Below are 21,353 nucleotides of genomic sequence, written 5' to 3'. Positions count from 1 at the left end.
GCTCTAATGAATAATTTCAAAACAATATTATTCCACTAAGAAAATATTAACATTTGAAGAGAGGGGTGTTAAAGGTGTTATCGCTGTGTCTGCGCTGGCACCGTGTTACACACTCAAATCAGAGATAAAACCCTGTTTGACATTGCTGAAAGCCCTGAAGCTGAATTCCCAAGTGTGATCTTTTCCCTACACTTATTTATTTTATTCCTTTTAAGTGTGTGTTTCTGTGTGTTGGTTAGTCAGTTGCAATAATTAGCCTGATGTGACATTAACTAAAGTTCTATAGGAACAACACAAACATACTGATATCACACAAATCGTATGACATAATTTGTATTATGAATTTTTTCACTGATGTCAACAAAAATGTGAGGTTTTCACTTGAAGGAACACGTCTTTTGATGATAAATCTAAATAATTATCAAGGCAACAATGGAAGTTTTTCCACATGAATTCTCTACTCAAAGCTAAAGTAACATGACAGCGTACGCTGCCCCCCTCCCCAATTTGTTTTTTCTTTCTGGATGAAACAGCTTCTAATTAAGGAGGTGAGATGAAGTTTAGGGGTGACAATTTACCTTCGGGGATAACACAAATCATCACACCTTAGCTGTGAGTTTTCTCACAACTCCTATAGTTCTCTTGTTCTATTCAAATATAACAATATGTCAGTGACGGACTGCAAAGCTGCTCCCGTTTTCGCTCTCTTAACGATATCTCTGTCACACCGATCCTTTGCTTCTCCCTTATCACTTGTCATGTCCTCGTAATGTGACATTTCCCTTTCTGTTTTCGGGGTCATTTTTTTTCCTCTGTGCTTGTTTTCTAAACTCCTATCACCCTCCCCTCTCTCTAATTTACTTTTTGTCTCCCGCTTGCTCTTTGCTGCCGAGTTGTTTACGACCCGCACATCCTCCTGTGCAATTATGAGTGTTGTTCACTGTATCCTCATCCATATGACGAGTCTGACAGGTATGTATGGAGATGGATGGTGTGAGTAAAAGAGGGGAGTGGAAATGGAGTGTGTCTTTACAAAGACCATTTTCGCCATGACATATTTCTCATGAGAGAAACTTAAAAAGCTTAATCTGAATCAACAATTACTTGATAACTGCAAACACATTTCTAAACTTTTTATTTTAAACAAGGTTATGGAGAAACCAACACAGCAAATATCTTTTATAAATATTTTTTCAACACTTTTCTGTCAGGTTTAAGAGAAGTTAAATGAATGCTCAGTCGTAGTAAACTGAGATTTAAGTGCACACTTCCACCATCTTGAAGCCTGAGTTGGGATCAAGGAATCTGCTTTACATCTTTTACATCTTTCAACTTATCCAAATGAGGCCCAAGGTAACACTTCCTCCTCTGCTGCCCATTTTAATTATGGCATTCTTCAAGGCTCTATCCTTGGCCCACTTTTGTTTTCAGTGTGCATGCTTTTTGATAGTAATGATATCACTTACCACAGTTTTACAGAAGACACACAATTATCTGTCCCTCTGCTATAAAAAACAAACAAACAAAACAGTTCTCTTGATAGTCCTGGCTTTGTCTTCATTATCTTCATTAAACTTTGTAAAGTTTACTGAGGATAAATCCAGTGTTTTTGTTATTGGCCTGTGTTTAGCTCTCAAATAGGCCAAGCATATTCCAGATATGTCAAGGAATCTTAAGTAAAAAGAACATCAGCTTGAAAAACTTCCTAAAATTAGATCATTCTTATCTTCTAATGACTTGCATGTTTTTATTTATTCCCACCTTGATTATTGCAGTGCTTCTTATGCAACTGCATATTTGTTCTGGTTAGTTCAGATTTAAACTGGCACCAAAACATGTCAACATATTACTCCAGTACTAGCAAATTCACACTGGCTGGCTGTTACATTTTGGAAATGTTGTCCAAATTACACTAATGACTTTTAAAGGATTAAACAGCCTTGATCTGAATTATAAAAATAACTTTTTGTTCCCCAATGTGCCTGGGCACTTAAATACTTGAATTGGTGAATGGGGTGCTGCTGGTTATACTTTAGACCTTTTGACAAACTGACAAACCTTCTGCTCATTGAGATCAGAATTTCATCTTCCTTATTGTCTTTTAGAGCTCTTGAACATTTTTTATCATAAAGCCTTCAAAAAACATATAATAGGTTGCAACTGCTGGTTTTATTTCTCTTTAATTTTTCTTTTATTCTTTCTATTTGTATTGTTTTGTTTTGTTTTGATGTTTATAGCAAGGTCTTGGATATGTGAAAAAAGAAAAACATTTTCTATGAAGCACTTTGTAGCTTTGTTAAGAAAAGTGCTATATAAATAAACTTTATTATTATTATTTGCCCAACAACCTTGACTTGAGAGAACACTTAGTGTGACTTATGCTCACAGGCACTCAGACACACAGAAACGCACACACAGATTTAGATTACCTTGTGGTAATGATGATTATGGTTATTTACAGTCATCATCAGCCCACAGTTTTGTCAGCTGCAGTTGCTGCTGGAGATGTTTTTTTGTCTATGCACGGACTGTATTTGGAAAAAATACCTATGTATGCCCCATGTCCTTTGAAAAGCAGGCAAGCCAATTAGAGGTACAACCACTGATATTAATTTCAACTTCCTCCCACTCTCTACTCTTTACAATGTATTTTCATTTAATGGACGGATACACAGGTTGATGACCTGTGAAGAATAAGGTAGATGTGTCCGCGAGTATGCAGGATGAATTCACTAGAGCATAAAGTGCTGAGCGGTATGTGCAGGAAGGCAGCTCAGCCTCAGAACTGTCAGTATGGTGGATCCCTTTACGGGTGCTCTCAGGTAAAAACTATTGAAATTACTCATTATCCTTCCGCAGTGGTGTCTGCGGTGTGTTCTGATGTAGACAACGGAGATGTCTTTCCTGACATTGCTTGCACTGCAGGCAGCAACAAAACTCATTTCTGCAGTGTTTCTCTTTAACCTCCTCTCTCCATTACCAAAATGAGGGATTTAGAGACTTTTTTTTCGCTTTGTGCAACAGAAAGCATTAAAAAAAAGGCTGTTATGCTTTTGCTTATTTTTCCATTTCTGCTGCATTTAAGAGAGAATATACCCATTAGCAATACTCACACAATATTTAATATAATGGCTAGCTTTTCTAATTGTGTGTCTCCTTAAGGGCAAAAACTTTCATTAAATCCATTTTTGTGCTAGCAGTACCACCAACTGTTGGTCAGTGAAAGAAAAACTGCTTTTGAATGTCCTAACTCACAAAACAAGCACTAGTTTATAAAATTTCTCTGCTAGTGTCAAAAACATTAAGGCAGTTGACTTAGTGTATTCCTTTTACCCATCGATTTAGTCAACGAAGAGTTACAAGGGCTTTCAGATCACAGCCATTTGATATTTTGGTATGCACTGTAGTTCTTTGCAGATCAAACCAAAGAGGATAGACTGGGAGGGCGGGGCGTGTTTCAAATACATCTTCAGATCAGGATCAGAGCAAGAGGAGATTGCAATTAGCATGGATTAAAGGGTAGATTATAACAGGACTAATAAGAACATAAAGAGATTATTGTAGATGCTAGGAAAGAGTTATGGAGACATGGGATAGATGGACAGATATAGAGCATGCAGAGAGGGAGAGAGAGAAAAGCCACTGAGACCAGCCGATATGAGAGTGCAAGGCAAAGGTGTGCAAAGCAGATATGAGAGAGAGAGGAGAAGGGGAAAAGAGTACCCTGATAGAGCAAGAGATCCGAGAGCGCAAAGAGAAGGTAGAGGGACGTAATAGGAAGAAAGATAAAGCAAAAGAGGCCTCTGAGACCAGGAGATAAGAGAGAGCAAGGAAAAGGCGGGCAGTGTGAGGTAGAGAGGCCTAAATATGTTGGGGGGCAATAGAGATGGGAGAAACTGGGGAGGTTCACGTAGTGTTTTGATGGATAGGTGGTTAGAAAGAGGAGAAGAACTGAGACAATAGAAAGAGACAGGGGAGCCAGGCAAAGTCCCAGAAACACATTAATAGGAGCAAAGAAGAGAATACAAAGACACGCATGCACTTTTACAGATAAACGAAAGGATGAAGACAAAGAAAACGGCACACAAATACGCTCTCTGTTTCTCAGATATGCGCAGAAGCTCACAGTGCATTTATTCAATTCTCCATAGAGATCTCAGGGCATGGCTAATGTCCCCACAGCTTCTCCTCCAGAAAAAAAACAGAAAAAAAGAGGACAACAAAGAGCAAAAGTCAACAATGCCCTGACAAAGACGATTTGATCCATGATTTAGTGTGAAAGCTTTTTAAAACTAAAAGTGTTTGCATGTGTTTACTTTCTCCAGAACACTTTAAGTAAGAGCAGGGGCACATTTGTGTGTAAATGGGTATGCAGGATTTTGTTAGTGGTTCTTTTTCTTCAAAGACAAGTGTTTGGCAGCGTGCATAAGACATATTCTGGCCTTTAACTTTTTTTTTCTCAATAATACAGAAGCTGCTCTTGTTAGAGGAGAGAGAAGAATATTGATTTACATTCACACCCCATAGAGATCAATGTAGACAGCAGAATAAAAGCGTATTCTCATCCATGCATGAGTTTGTACATACTGTGAAGCAGCTCTCTGACAGACACCTGTCAGTCAGCGGGGTCAGAGAAGAAATCGATAATGACCGCTCTCATAGCTGCAGTGACTCCAGAAAGCCACAAGCTAAAAGGTGACGCCTGAGACAGGTTTATGAGAAAGCCAAATAGGGTTATGAATGCCATTCTGGCATTTCAACTCAAACTGCCCACCTTTCTTAAAAGCCATTATCTCCTACACTGGGGATATGAGCAGCTGAGCATATCAAGTGCCATTTTGGATCCACTGACCTTTCAGTTTCTAGTCTGACTGGCAGGGGTGTGATCCCCTGATATGAACTGAGCGTGGCCCTGGTACTTGTGCCTAGTATGAGCAATTTTAATGGATATTATGGGTGTTATGGACTTTAAATGATTGTTGTCTCTGTACTTCAGACCAGTCTGGCATTACAATCAAACCACAGGCTCTTGAAATTTCTGCTTTTATATAAGGCAAACACTACACCTGTCTTTTTTTTTTTCATTGCAAAAGGGCAATAATTGCAAAGTCTAATAGTCTAACAGATACAAAACTTTTTAAACACATTCAAAATATTAAGAATTTGATTTATATTTTAGAAATGTTGGAACAAAAGCAGGTTTACTGCTCTGTAAATGGCCAATTGCTTCACACTAAAAGTGAAATATTTTCCTATTTTTGTTTAATAAAGGATTTCAGCTGATTAACAGTTTGGGGTCTCTTTTGGCATATTTTTTCCTTTTATAATGCATCACTAGGTGACTAATAAATACAGCAGCCACAGCACCCAGATTCTTTTACTCTGAAGCCATATTGTTGCTCTGTGGTTTGTCTTTGTCTTACTGAAACAGCTAAGTTTCTAGTACATTCTAGAATATATTGGTATACAAAGAAGTTAATGGGCAACTCAGTGACTGCAAGATGTCCAGGTCCTGTCCTTGCAAAACAAGCCCAAATAATCACCCCTCCACCAGCATGGTTGACAGGTGGTGTGAGGTGTTTTTGCTGACATGCTGTGTTTAGTTGTCACCAAGCGTGGTGCTGTGCAACATCTCCATTGTGGTGCTGTCTGTCCAAAGATCATTGTTCCAGAAGTTTTGCAGGATTTTTTTTCAGATGCAACCTTGCAAACCTAAGCCATGCTGCCATGTTCTTGTTAGAGAGAAAAGGCTTTCTCCTGGCAACCCTTCCAAACAAACCTTACTTGTTCAGCTTTTTTCAAATTGTACTGTCATGAACTTTTCAGATGCTAACTGAGGCCTGACTGACTATATATTGATCAATATTAATGGCGCTTAATTAGTAATAGCTTTCAGCATTACACCTTGCTTGCAAAGATTGATCTAGGTTTTTTGAATTTTTAATATTATTTCTCAGTGTCAACATTTTAAATGTCTTTCAACTATTTGCAGTAATAGTTGTTATTCATGTGTTATACATCACATTTACCGTTTTAGACACAAGACTATCTCCGATGATGCCATTTCTAAATAGATATAACAATATATGAGTTTGGTTCTAGTCATAATATAAATATATTAAAAGGCTGCTATGGACCCATTTGGTTCAGTGGCACTCATTCAGAATGATCAGATTACTTGCTAAAAGATCAATAGTTGTAAGACAAGGATCTCACACTTTCCTGATCTTTTTTTATCCACTTTCTTTCTTTTTCTTGCTGTCAATACTCTTATCTCAGTTCCCACTATGTGTCTTTTACTTCTTCTCTTCCTCTCTCATTCTTTGCTTTTACTGTCCACTGCTCATGTGTCTTTGCTTTGGGGAGTATGAGTCTCCACAAAATACAGCAGAAATGATGAAAATAAAGACATTAGCTTCTCTGGATAAGAGCAGGGATAAATATATGTGAGTGTGGCTGTAGGTGTGACTATGTGCCTGTTATGTGTGCTTTTGGGATAACAAATAGATAAACCCATCACAATAAGTACTGTTGTGTGGCTGTCCCCGAGGACAGAAGAGGAACACAGCCCCGGGCCTTATCAGTCTGTCATGTCTGATTCCTCATCTCCTGTGAACATTTAGCACTTTTGTTGGAGATTTTGCAACAAAGGAGAAAGTAAGGGTTGATGACGGCTGTAAGGAGTGACATGAGAATCATGACGCAAAGACAAACATTTTTAGCATGTGCGAGTGTTTATTTATTCGTCATTTTATTTTGGAGATCATCTCAGTTAATGTTAATCCAATACTTGGATCTCACTGACGTAGTTCAACTCTAATTTCTGGGTTATCATCTGGCACAGGTGTAAATGTGAGTTTGATTGGTTAACCCTGTGGCCTGTTTGGTGTTTTTCATGTTTCACAAAGCTTTTAGCTGGGATAAGCTCCAGGTTAGATAAGCATGTAAAAAGATGGATTGATAAACGCTTTTGTCTCTTGTTCTCTTGTGTTTTTTTTAATGTTGTGAATGTGTTTTTCTTAGCCAAGGAAAAAATCTGCGCCTTAATTGTCGCCTGTGGTCTTCCAGGACGAGTGTTTCTGAGCTGGCTGGTGCATTCGTTCATTTCTCTGAGTTTACCAGATTGCTAATTTGGCCACTCCAGATGTTTTTGCCATCTCGCTGAAAGGTTTACTTTGATTTTTCAGCTTAATGATGGTCTCCTTTCTTTGCATCGATAAATTATAATTAAGCCAAATTTTCATTTAATATGACACACAGAGGATTATCTACTACAAATCCTAAGAGAATGCAGCACATTTTTAATCACTTTTATATCAAATTCAAAGCAGCTTTCCTGATGTTTTGATTCGGTCAGATGGAATTTCGAATACCCACATTGATGTTAATCATATTTATGTTGGAATTGTGATAGTTTGCACCTGCTTTTTAAACCCAGGACTTTTGTAGATGCAAACACATGGTCTCTGTTCTTCATATACTCACAGACATGCTCTTGCACACACAAACATGCTGCTGAGCCTCATCTTGGCAGTGCCCTCTCTCTCTGCGGATCTCCGTATGAACTCCCTGCCAGTACGATTCTATCTCTCCTCCCTCACATCTTCATCCATCCATGCTGTCGTGCTCTCATCTCCCCCTCCGCCCTCTTCCTTTCGTTCTCCGCTCCTGAGTTGTTTGTTTTGGCACGGGCAAGTGAATCACACAGGAGAGTTTAACTGGCACAATACATAGCTCTCATTTCACCTGATGCCCTGCTGTTACTCCTACACATCTTCTCCTGTCTTCTCCTTTTCTCGACATACTCTGAAAAACAAATTATGAAATGGGCCAAGTGGACTTTTTTTCTGTGAAAGCAATTTTGTGCTCTCTCCTCACCTTTTGAAAAACCTGTGTTATTATATGGTAGGGAAAGTGAGAGGCCCAGCAATGAGTGTAAGGACTAGCCGGGTGATGGAGGAAATGCACTCGGAGGCTTGGTAATGTTTACCTGGTGTAGCCTAGGATTTATTTACATTTCCTTACAGACAACACAGGCACTGACTGATGTTGTGTGAGGGAATAAAAACATAACGATGATTAAAAAGAGTACAAGAAAAACAGAGTTATAGGTCTGTCCCATAGCTATGAGGAGCTGTCTAGAAAGTTAAACTACAAAGGGCAGTATTACACTCTCTTCCCTAAGGGACAACTCATTATTGTTAATATGTGGCCCACACAGAAGCCTCAACAATATACACAGTTTTGTGATATTCTGAGACTGACATTAACCATAATGTTTAATTATTTTGTACTATTAACAGCTGCAGAAGAGCAAATAGCATCCATGTATCTACAGTATTTTATGAATCATTAGCTTGCAGCTTTTTCTCCTTCTGATGAATTTATCTTCAGACACACTTCTTGTAAGCGTGTCTGGATGCAGTCCTTTGCATGGTTTGGTTTCTGTCACTTCTGCAGTGAACCTCTGTGACACCTACAACATAACCTATGCAAGGGGCCTTGTGGTCATCTCTTGACATTTCTTATGAGATGGCAGCTACTATGTTCTTTGGACTTTTTCTTTGGACTTGGACTTTCTTTTTCCACTTCTTTGTACATTCCCTTACATCCATTCCAATAGTTTTAGCAATCTCCCTTCAGGAATTTGCTGACAGCTGATTAATGCTATGATTATTATTCCTTATATTGAGGCTGTGGCTGTTATTCTCTCACTGAGCCATTCAAAACTTGAGGAGAAAAAAGCAGACAGACATCCATAGGAGGAGGAATAGATGGTAGTAAACAGGCCAATCACAATACTTGCTGACTGTGTCAGAAGTACTTGTACTTACATTTCTAGGAAGGTGTATTTCAGGTTACCACTCAGAGGTTGAGAAAGGTTTGCAGTCACAACCAGGGTCCTTCAGTTAATAAGTGATTAAATCTAAGAGGCAAGTTAATATATATTACTGTCGAGTGAGTTAATATTTTGTGTGCTGGAGGCTGGTGTTGCTTCTGGTGACAGCATGGAGATAAATGCTCAGTAACAAGAAAATAATGACATCCCACGGCACACTTGTACCTTCAACACATCCCTTTTCGTGAGCTCAGTGAGTGTGATTGGTTACACCTGAGTTTGCTGAGTGTCTCGGCAAGCTGCTGCTTGATTGTCATATTGTATTTTTACTTTTTACTGATTATTGCACTGTAGAGCCTGGTGAGAAACAATATTCCATTGCAGTCTGTTTATATCTGAAAAACCATGCAAAATGACAGTGAGCCCTTTTGAGCCTTGAACCTTGAATCTTAAGTTCATGGTACACACATAAAGTTGCTTTCTATTTAAGCACTAGCTAGCCACAAAACATTATTAAAATGACAGGTGATCAAATGCAACTTTTCGACCCCGGCAACAAGCATCACCAAACACAAACTGCTTCTGCACAGTTTGTCTGCTAGTAGCTACTACTGTATTTCCAAGGGAGAGAAAAACATATATGCCACACTGATAAATGGAGAAAAATGTTAGTAAGATGCAAAAGTTTTTTTAAAAGGTAAACCTTGCTCACTGCTCTTTGTATTATAATTTTATAATTTAAACCTAAATCTTACATTAAGTGTCCTCATTTGTTTTAGAGTTTACCTTAGTTTGGTTTTGGGGGAACCAAGGATGGATGTAACAAAGGGTTAAATGTAACAACATCCCCCTTCCTCCCTGATACTAAATTGTAGAGCATGGGTGGGAAACTCCAGGCCTCAAGGACCTGTGTCCTGCAGATTTTAAATATAACACCCTGGGTCACCACACCTGAATCAAATGATTAGTTCATTACCAGGTCACTGGAGAACTTCAAGACATGTTGAGGAGGTAATTTAGCCATTTGAATCAGGTGTGTTGGATCAAGGACACATCTAAAACCTGCAGGACACCGTCCCACCACCCCTGTTGTAGAGCTTTATGAAGAAGTATTCAGATTTTATGGCAAAATCACAACTAAGAACTTTTTTTTATTCAAGTTTATATTTTGATTGTTACTGATACTGCTCAAACTGGAATTTTGTAACATTATTTTTTATTTCATGTCAAAATTTAAAAACTCTTACAAATATTATGTGAGATATAAGCGCTGAAACAAAAAAAAATTACTATAATCCCCGGACTCCCTTACATTATGCTCGCTAAATAATGTTTTTAGGGAAGTTTGTTGCAAAACTTATTGAGGTAAATTAGTTTAGTCTTTTTCCCAGGTTGCATGAAAATACCGGGCTGTTTAGTCCAGGCAAAACTGGTCAGTTTGCAGTATTTTGATCATGTTTAAAATGATGTACTATGCTGAACTGGTTACACCTAGGGTACTGTTACTAGGTTACATCAAAGGCAGCAGACATCAGCTCATATATAAGATGATGATGCAGATTAGTTTCAGTCACTGAGTTCTACCTTTTATGCTAGCTTTATAGTGAGTAGAGGTTGGAAATCAGCTATGCTGTTTGGGTAGCATCTGCTTATATCTTACTGAATTCAGCTGGCTAAATTCATAAAGAGCAGTGAATATCAGAAGAGGAGCACAGATCACCTGATCAGAATCTCTACGCAAAGAAAACTAAAACAGATTATTATGTGCCTTATTTATAAGTAATTCTGCACCATGAATACATCATAGGTCATCATTTTCTTATTACTGAGGTTGTATCTTCATGCCGTCACTGGAAGCAACAGTAGGCTCCAGCATGCAAAAAAATTAACTGATCCAGTAGTAATATGGATTAACCTATGTGTCAGATTTAATCACTCGTTAATTACATTAACTCCAGGTCATTTCAGCCTACTCTAACCCCTACCCATGGCCTGCATTCAGTATTCATTCTGAACAATTTGCTATAAGCATAAGTATCTTTAAAAAAAATGGATGTATAATGAACAGCAATTTACTACAAAACAACACATCTCTGTGAGTTCATGTTCTGCTAGTTCGACAGGAGTTTGTGAACATACTCCTACTCGCTTACAGTCACTTTTATTTCACTTGTGGATGAAGCATTTTTGTCATCGACTTAAGTGAAATATAACCTCAAGTTCCCTGCTCTCTGTGCGTGTGTGTGTGTGTGTGCGTGTGTGTGTGTAGGACCTCAGCAGAATAGCGAGTCAGAAAAGAAAAATCACTATTCTGACCCAAGCTTTAAATGCAGCACCCACAGCACAACCATACTGTGCATAATCAGACATAATTACTGGCTAACCTTCCATTATCAGCACAATAACAGTAATTTTAAGTCCTACTTACAGTGATAAATTAGCAGCCAGTACATGTGTGTATTTATGCATGTTTTGTGTTTATAGAGTCCAAGCCTACATTAGGCATGGGCCCGAGATACTTTTTCTCCTTTTATGTCTTTTTTTGTGCTGTAGAAAGAGGATTGTGAACACATTGTTATTGAATACAGGCAGTTCCTTTGTTCATGCAGTCATAAGTTTTTCCTAATGCTTAACTACTTTTACTCCGCAGTTATACAAGAGCTAGAAGGAACATCCCTTCGTCTTTAATTATGTGTTTAAAGTAGTCGCCCAAGGTTTTATGGGGCCTTAGAATTTTGATTTGCGTCCCCATCACCCACCACTCACCTCAGCACCACCACTATTAGCTATAGATTGTCCATGGTTGATTGTTTATGCATTGTACAAGAAATACAATCATTATCATGGCGTGTGTGTGCTGGAAAGAGATCAAATAAACCAGCAGAGAGTGCATTTACAAAACAAGTTATCTATTTTAATTGGTTTTGTAATGTGCTAATGTGCAAAGGGACACAAAATTCACGCAGTTTTATAAAGACCCAGATTTTATTTTCTTATAATGTAAGAACAGAAAATATTTTATAAATTAAATCTTAACTTAAATAAGAAATAATTGAAATACAAAATATTCATTACGAAAGTTTTTATTTACAGAGAACAATTGGTCTACAAAAAAAGTACCTGCCCTGTCATATTAGAAGCTAATGTGTCTGTCAACAGCAAAACTCCCTCACAGGTTTGTACATGCTGACCTGGGGGAAATGATGCTTTGTCAAAAACTCACACATCACCTGAAGAAGCACTTTGTGAAGCGTCATGAGCTGATGTTATTGCCGGCGTTGTTGTGTTCTAAAATATATCCATTGGGGAAATATTGCTGGGGAGTCAGTTGATGAATGAGGATGAGCTTATAGCAAATTCAGATATCTCAGAGAAATAATAAGCAACACAACAACGCTGAAAGTGGGTCTAATTAAATAAAACAACTAGCTGACTGAGGTGTAACAATGTCGGAATATAACCACAAAGACCCCAAAATGATTATGTGCGTTATGTACGGCTGTTATCAGAGTCAAGTCTGTGAATAGTAGGTCTGTTTCATAACGAGACAAAGGTGCTAGGACATGTTCAGGATCCAGTGATTGAGCCTAGACCCTTAGTTCAGGAAATCGTGGTTACATTTCATGACAGAAAAAGTAATTCGATAGTTATTTTACACAGAAGAAAATCTTTAACACAAATGAATGTGTTTTAGGTTTATGCCTTGGCTGCCCTAAAATAATAGCACTGATAATTACCAAAATACATTTGTGTGTGTGTGTGTGTGTGTGTAATGGTTCATCCACTAGCATGTGCAAGCTCTTTAACTGAAATTATGTTTTTAGTGATAAAATATAATTATTGCTGTTATCCACAAATTTTCAAATTAACAGTTTTACGAAGGTACAATATTATTGTTTGATTGAGATGCCAAATTACAGTTACAGTTACAAGTTGTAGTGGATGAACATTAGGCTTTATCAGTTTCTGACTTCTCAGATAGGTCCAGTGTGCCTGCTCAAATTTAGGTATAAAAATGTGAATTCAGTTTGTTATTGGCCTGATAAATAACAGTGCAACTTTTAGTTTGAAACAGGTTTTAGACAATTAAAAATATATATTTGTGTTTTCTTTTTTTTATGACACTATACCTTCTTTTTGGTTTCAATTTTTAAGTTACTGATACTGTGAACAAAAACAACAACAACAAAATGTGTCTGAAAGCAGTACTTGATACTAGTACTGGGTTGTTTGTTAGATGGGTGCCATCTGTGATAACCACTGACCTTAATGTGAGACTATGAGGTCTAACTTTGACTTAAATTCAAACTTAGCCTCTCTATTGTATAAAAATACGACAATACACACACACAAACACACACACGAATTGAGAGGATTGTGAAGTCTCTTGAGGAGGCACTGTTAATCCTATTGACAATGGCTTGTCTGAACAGTAGCTTGAAGAGAGATGAGGTTAATTCTCTTTATGAAGGCAGTAACCCCACAGGTCACCAAAGCCAAACACGTAACCATTTAGACACACAATAGAAACACGTCTGTTTCTTCTTCCTGGAGTTTAGCCCCTAGTCCCACCCAAAAAAAAAAAAAAAAAAAAATCAAAAGTGTAATAATACAGTATATCACACCTCTCAATGCAATTGTGCTGCATCAAAAGTCTGCTTCAATTCCCTTCTGTAAAAAATGGGGCTCGGGAGATTTCATTGTCTCTAAAGAAATTTGACAAAATGATATTGACAATGCGGCGTATTTTCCCGGAATAAAGAGGGAAACGTAATATTGTTTCATTCTCTCTTGCTGTTATTGTGATATATTGCCAGCCACCGAAATATTTACACCTATCTCTCTGCCTAGTTACTGTCCCATGCCAGAATACATTATCCGTGGAAAAGAAAACGATATTACATTTCTTATTGAAAAGCAGCGATCCTTCACCTTTTATCCACTCATTAAAAATCACACACACACACGAAGCCACACACATGAAAGGGCACATACAAACACAAAGAGGTGTTTGTGTGTCCGCACATGTGGTTTTGAAGTACCGACACTCACTCCAACAATTACACGCAGTGGTTTGCACATAGAAAAGATAAATGTACGCAACAGCGCTGAAGCTGTTTTAATAGATCTGTAAAAGCACAGGTGTGATGTGTGACTAAGTGTGCCTTCCGGTCTCCAAGGCATTTACCATCCAGCTGCATAAAACATGTTGAGCAAATGAATTACATTCACCGCGCAGCTGCCAATTGTCACTATAATTCACATGGATGCAAAAAAAGAGCCACAAACAGTTAAAATTTTGAACAGTCAATCACCTGTAATGGGAGTGTCTTTGGGCACTCTAGCAGCACAACTTAATCGCCTTTAGAAAAAGATGTTTTCATCTGTTTTGTGCACTTCTCTGTGAGGGTCACATTGACATGTTCTCCATTTTGGAAATAACCTATAGGCTTGTTTTCTGGATGTTTGTCTTCTGTCCCCAGACGGGACACCCTACACGTGGTGGGTTGGCCGAGGGAACGAGAAACACTTCTACTGGGGCGGATCGGGGCCTGGCATCCAGAAATGTGCCTGTGGCATCGACAGGAACTGCACCGACCCCAAGTACGACTGCAACTGTGATGCTGATGTCAAACAATGGTGAGTCAGACTTTAAAGTTCACTGTTTCAGTTCTGCAATTAGAGAGCCATTTCTAAGTAGGTTTCAAGCTACTAAGTAGCTCTTTTTTTGTATTACATGAATACTACATGTGTCATGGGAAAGCCTTTTTCCTGCATTATGCATTAGCTTTTATCCATCAAGCTTCTTGGAGACCATCTTGTGCAGCTAAAGTCTTCATTTTTACCCACCGCAAACTACTTTAATCTTTCTAATAACCAGGATACCACTTTTATGATAATAAGCTGAATGCATGTGTCGTAGAGTGGAAAGCTAACGCTACAGTTACTAATGAGTGGAGAATTCAGTGGTGACTTTTTTTTTGCCCACCTAGATAAAAATGATTCTGTCACTTATTATCACTGGGTCTTTGCTATAAAAACAAGGAAGTTTCACAGGGTTATGTACATACATACCACGCTCATTGGCACTTCAGTAAGGAAGAGGAGTGTTTGTTATTCCATTAACTCACCCACAGATTTTCTCACCAGGGCTGATGAATTCCTCAGACATACCTCAGACATTTAACTGCTTCTAAAATAATTGCAGTTTATATGAAATTGTAAAGGTCAGTTTGTCTATTAACTGCTTGTTATGTTTAATGAGTGCATGTTTGGTAGTATAGAATTTCATTTTGGTTGACATTCACAAGGCCTCCTACAAACAATGTCTTACCTGAAAGACCGTCGATTCTTTTTATTTTTCTTACCACATAAGCTGAACCCAAAAATGAAAAACCCACGGATTATTTACATTTTTATTTATTTATTAAATTTTTGATAGCACTAAATTCGTCACTTATGCTAATGCAGCATTTGCATTAAGCTGACAGTGCCGAATCCGCCTTAACTGGACAGTCTGGCGATGTGTCAAACTTCAAAGGCTGAAGTGACTGAATGATGAATGCCCCTATCAGTGATGTGTTTATTTAAGAGGGATGCTTACATCCAGAACCAACAGTTTGCGTTTTAAAGCTCTTTTAGCCAGCTGATGGATATTCTCATTAAAAGGAGTTGCATCGCTGTTTGTGAGTGTGTATATGCGTGTGCCTCCTCTTTGAGAGTAATTACTGAGCGTTAGCAAGAAGAAGAGATTTAATTTGCTTTCATGTCTCCCTCCTCATCTCTAAAACTGATGAGATTACAAATAAATTTTACAGTGCCTTGTTCTCTCTGTTAATATTGTACGCATCAGTGTCTTATTGTTTGGCTAAGTTAGCTTTGAAATTTTACCAACTGTTTGCACTCATTACCCATACTTTTGGCAGCACATAGAAATGCACAAGTGTCTATCCACACATGCTTACTCAGATGCACACGTCCCTGCACGCTGTCTTTAATTAGAGTTCTCATTAGAGTTCCAGAATGCATTGGTCAGCACAGAAATGAAATTAAAATATGGTATCAAAGACAGACGGAACACATGAAAACATAATCCCTGCAGCCACATCTGTTTGCTGGCGAGGAAGCATTACAAAAAAAACCCCTCTAATATTGTACAGGAAGTCCACAGTGCTGTCTGACATGTAGGTGTGCACATTTTCACATCAATAAACACGCGAGGACATAAGCAGAGTCTTAGAGGATAAAAAGCAAACAGCTCAGAAGCCTGAAGAAGAGAAAGGCCGGGTTGGCTGGGTTGCAGTTTGCAAAAACACTCGGAAAAAACTGAACAGAAAAGAGGAAAGATTATCCTCTATCAAAGCAATTAAAAGAGAATATGTGGTGAAAAACAGCTAAACCTAATGCACAACATGCAGGGCATTAATGGAACTAGGGCACTTGAATTTGTTGATAATTTTACTATAGCAACAGGGTGAATACAGATACAGACATGCTCAGTTTCAGCAACTAAGTCCCGAGGTGACATGACCTTATTGTGACTGAGCAGACTGGCTAAAGACAAGAAGAAAGAGCTGAAGGCGTCTGCAGACGGTCCTCAAAGAGGATCACCTGGCTAGATCTAAAGACATCTATTGATGTCTAAAGGGTGAATCTTGAAATTGATCTGTGTTAAACACGACACACCTGTGCAGTTGTTACTACATTGATGTAAACCTACTCAAATTAAAAGTGAGACTTGATTCATTAGAGGTAATTGGATCAGACCCTAAATGGTGTTTAACCTGCTAGCTATCTAACACAAAGCCTGTGTGATGTCTCATTGCACCGACGTGAAAATAGAGCAGGTAATTCTCTGGTGAATTCACACTGTGTGAGTGAACTCCTTGTATGCAGCCTCCCTTACGCTCCCTTGTCTAAACCACATAACGTGTACTGAGGTGTGAACATATCTGAAAGTGACTATTTCATGTGTGCTACATGTAAAAAAGACCAAAGTACTGGTTGGAGGTTTACTAATAGGCTCAGTTAAAAGTATTCTTTAAGTAGTAACCAGTACTACAGCTGGTACAGCATCTAACAGCATAAACAAAAGAAAATCTTCATGCCTGTGGATATGAATACTCCTATGTGTATAAACAACTGCTATACCTTTTGTGAGATTATTATGTACTTTATATAATTTACCGTATCCTGATGTTTTTCTGAATAGATTTCTTTTTATATTTAGCTTTTCCCCTCTTCATTTCATACTCAAAATCACTTACCTGAGATGTGTCACCTCAACGCTAAGGAATTGTTTATGGAAAATCATATTGACACATTTGTGAATAGTGTCAGGCAGATATTTCCGCAGTTATTTCATTGTTTGATTTTTTTTATTGTGCTCTTAATAAACTCTAAATTGAACTGAATAGAAAAATGTTTCTTTCACAGCAAAAGATATAGCAAGGTGAAAAGACCATAATTCCTCAACCTCTATGATTTTTTTCCAAATCATCCAATAGGAGAGAGGATTCTGGTCTCCTGGTCTATCAAGAACACCTGCCAGTCAGCCAGGTCGTGGTGGGCGACACCAACAGGTCAGGCTCTGAGGCCAAGCTAACTGTTGGACCACTCCATTGTCAAGGAGACAGTAAGTGTTGTGTCATTTAAAATAAAATTAATGTACTTTGGTGTGGAGCACGTGGATGGCGCCAAAACAGCTGCCTTTACTCGTCTGAGTGACAGACACCCGGAAAACCATTCCAGCATCATGAATGAGTATTTACTTGGTCCAAAAATCAAACTCATAACTGCTGACATAAAAGGGGTTGAATGGACTGTGTGTGCGAGGCACTGGGGGACTTCAAGGTGTTTAGGTAATGAGTTCAGATAAGCAGATACACAGAAAATTAATTGGAAATAAGTAAATAGTTTGTTTTCTCCCCATAAACTACATGTATGGGGGGAAAAAACATTGGGAATGCATCAGTGATATCATTGATATTTCACTATTTTCTCACATTTTACACCAGCTTGTCGAGAAAATTCATTTTTCATCAAATAATTGATAAAGGAAATAATTATTACAGCTCTTATCAAACATATGGCAGCCAACAAGTGGTTTCAGTCAACTTTTTATTTAGTTTAATATTTGTTACTGATTTATAATGAAGAAGGCTGTGCTATTATATTCAGAAAACAATGTAGGTAATTTCAGGCTAATCCACAGTATTTTGGAACAGACAGCAGGGCTCCGTACAAAGGCCCCGAGGTGTACTCTGATTCCAGAGAAACTAAAAGGTCAATGGAGTATCCAGGAGCTAAATCACACTGTACATGTGAGTCATCTGTAAGGTTGTAAAATGAACTTTAAACTCAAGAGGAGCCTACACAGGATGGGGAAAGCAGGCGTGAGCTTTTTGGAGTCACCGCAGGCTTAAAATGGGCCTTTGAGTGAAGCACAAGGACGGCTGTTGCAGCAGACTAAATGAAAAAGAAATATGAGCAATAATGACCATCTCCAGGTCGACTGCGGAAAGGAAGTGATTTTATTTTCTCAAAAATTCACAGCTGGTTGCTGAAGAATGGCTGCATAACCTTTGTGAAGGGCTCATGAAAGGTTGAATCAATTCCTCTTTTGACACTGTATGTAACTTCTGAAGAGTTTGTGTGCTTGTTTCTTTATTTGATGTTAAGCAGTATGACATTTTTAGATAGACAGTTAATGGTACTCCAGCAGACCTTACACTGGAATAGATACATATTCAAATTATAGAGATCCCATTGTGCTTACAACAAATGCCACCAGGCTGTACATGATATTAGCAGATGAAGCTTGTCTAATGAAGATACAGATTGCACTATTATGTGCAGAAACGTCAACGCAGGGATAAAGGGGGTAGCGCCGGTATTGCCTGGTGAATGGAACGAAACAACTCAAAACAAATAAGATCGCTTGTCCTTGTCTTTTCCGCTGAATCGGCCTGAAACCAGATTGAAACATTTAAATTCAAACAAGTGTGAATGAATTAGCTTTCAGAGAATTGCATTTTCATGTAGCAACTGGTGAAGTGGCAGGTGATTGACACAATGTGGAGCAACATTTTTAAGGTATGCCCTGTGGCCTACAGCCTTTCTCAATCCCGCCTTTCTTGTGGCAATTTCTGTAATAGGTGGAAATGACTCATAAAAAGCCAGCCAGTGGCAGCCGCCGTCATCACTGTTGATGTATTCACTTACTTTATGAAAGAGAGGAAAAGTGAAAGGTTTGTGTAGTAGTAGCGAGCAAAGTGCCAGGAAACTTAGATTGATAGCTGGCTACCTTTATACACTCACGGTTAAATTACTACCTGAATTGGCTATTTTAAGTGGCAGGTGCAATGTGTGCAATTCACCGGAGCTGCAGTTCAGCACAACAGCTATATTTGTTTAAGGCTGATAGAACCTGAGAGAAATTCGAGGGGTCAGTAATGGGTTTATACAGTCACCTAAAAGCAAGCAAAAAAAAAAAAGTGACACTGTGGTGCAGCCACACAGTATATAGGGAGCTTTATTTAACCATAACAAATTAAACGAATGGTAACTCACACAAACATCAAAAATCAGTATGACAGGAAGGGCACTTTGTTCATCATTATCTTTGGCTTCCTCATGTGGAAGAAATATTTGCCATTTCTTCATCCCGAACCCCAGTGGAAATTAAGCATTATCGGTGTGTCTTTGACTGTACAATACATCCATTGTCAGTCAAACTTTTGCAAAGTACCAAACCCTTTTTTGACTGTTTGCTGCTGATGGTTTGAATAAGGTCTTAATTAAAAACTATCTTCAGAGAGAACAAGAGAAAACACTTCATGCATAGCGGAGTACAATTGAGCACATTGTCATTCTGGGTTTGCACTTGAGTCTGAAAATAGCACATTGCTTATTCTCGCAGTGTGCAAATCATTCACAGAACCTGTTGTTTTATCTTGATTGTCTTTCTATTTTGGAATCTTTCTTTATCTGCCTCTGCATATGTGTGTTTTTGTGCGTGAACGCACTTGCATTTTGTGCTAATGTGTATGTGTGTGGTGAGATAAATGCATCTGAACTCCGTTCAAAGCCTTTTCATCTAAGCACTCATCCTTTTATTCCCTTCAGTCAACTCCCGGTAGTTTAGGTTGTTTCTCAGGTAAACATCAGGTGTCAGATCTAGCAGAACACTCACACATACACACAAACACTTTAATCCTTGCTGTTTCTCTTCCTGTCTGTGCTTCTAATCAGTGTTGGCGCACTGCTCTCATTGGGACTTTGGGTCAGTTGGAAGATACACACAGATCGTGCAGAACTATGATATTGACCACTTCCCTTTTCATGCAACCTGGGCCAGTTCACTTTGTCCGCATCTTACCTGCGATATGTGAGTCCTGTAGCGTGTACCGAGTTTCTGTCAGATCAGCATGGATCAACTGCGCGGTATAGCTGTGATGCAGCTGTTTGCTCAGTAAATTCAGAGGTGCTGTAACATAGTGGGCTTCAAGATAAACTTAGAAAAGTTAAATGGATAATGGAAATCGTATTCTAATGGTGTAAGCTTTCACTACATTAAGGCTTAGCTGTCATTATGAGAGGATATTCAGTGGCTTTAGGCACCTTGATCCCTGCAAGCCAGCAGGCTCTTCTTGCCAGTCAGCTTGAGGCCTCTTGTCAGCTTGTTGAGATCTGCCACTGCCTTATTTCACAAACGCACATCTGATGTATTTTATCTTTATGGTGTGACCAGTTTGTGATACTGGCCTAAATAAAATACTAAATAAATTTGATTCAAACCATCATACTGTAATACGATACTGATTTTTATTTGCATATGTGCATTTTTTTGGGCTATGTGCCTTTATTCTGCGATTCCCCCACTCTTCCATGTGCATAGCTGTGTGTTAGGCATCAAGAGCCAAACACAAATAGAGCACTTGACTTTGATAAGGCTGGGTACTTCATGAAAGGAAAAGTTGGGGTTGCAAAGCAGCTTGCAAAAGCAGCAGCACCTGTTGACAGGTTAAAGCAACTTTAAAAGCATATCCTACAATCTGTCACATGTGTACCAGTAAAACCGTTTAGTGGCCCCTTGTACAACCTTTTTGGAGGAACCCAAGGAGTAATTTTGTTTTTTTAATATGCCCCAGGTCTGTATTGTGACCTGAACATGAAGCAGAAAACTGTAAAAAGCGAGCTTATCGTTTTTTTTCTTTAGCGCAGAACAAATGAACCAATCTACGAGTTTAAAAGCAACCTTAATTTCATTCCACTTTTCTAAATGTATTATCCGCTGAGCAATTCAAAACAGAATGAACTCCTCAATTATGTTATATCTGAGAGATTGCTTCTGTCACTTCCAACTTCTCTTGTTTTTTTTTTCTGTCGCCTAAGGAAAAATACATTAACATACTAAGAAAGGAAACTAATATTGGTATCTGTGCTGTAATGTAACAAAGCACCAAAGTGGTTTTGGGGGAAATAATATCCTTTAGAGAGAAAAAGTAAAAAT

The 21,353-nt window shown here is 38.4% G+C and overlaps 1 protein-coding gene across 2 annotated transcripts in view; it reads left to right on the top strand.

Moving 5' to 3' along the window:
* Window positions 1–21,353, top strand: part of cntnap2a (contactin associated protein 2a) — a 348,699-nt gene that overhangs the window by 265,530 nt on the left and 61,816 nt on the right. For both annotated transcript variants that reach the window (XM_005471745.4, XM_005471746.4), the window contains exons 16-17: window positions 14,323–14,479; window positions 17,347–17,474. In XM_005471745.4, the coding sequence (XP_005471802.1) occupies window positions 14,323–14,479; window positions 17,347–17,474 (285 nt within the window). The remainder of the gene's footprint in view (window positions 1–14,322; window positions 14,480–17,346; window positions 17,475–21,353) is intronic.

Source organism: Oreochromis niloticus, linkage group LG9 (genome assembly GCF_001858045.2).
Source record: "Oreochromis niloticus isolate F11D_XX linkage group LG9, O_niloticus_UMD_NMBU, whole genome shotgun sequence".
Taxonomy (NCBI): Eukaryota; Metazoa; Chordata; class Actinopteri; order Cichliformes; family Cichlidae; genus Oreochromis; species Oreochromis niloticus.
Note: the sequence above shows the minus strand (reverse complement) of the source record. Positions and strands in the feature narration are given on the sequence as shown.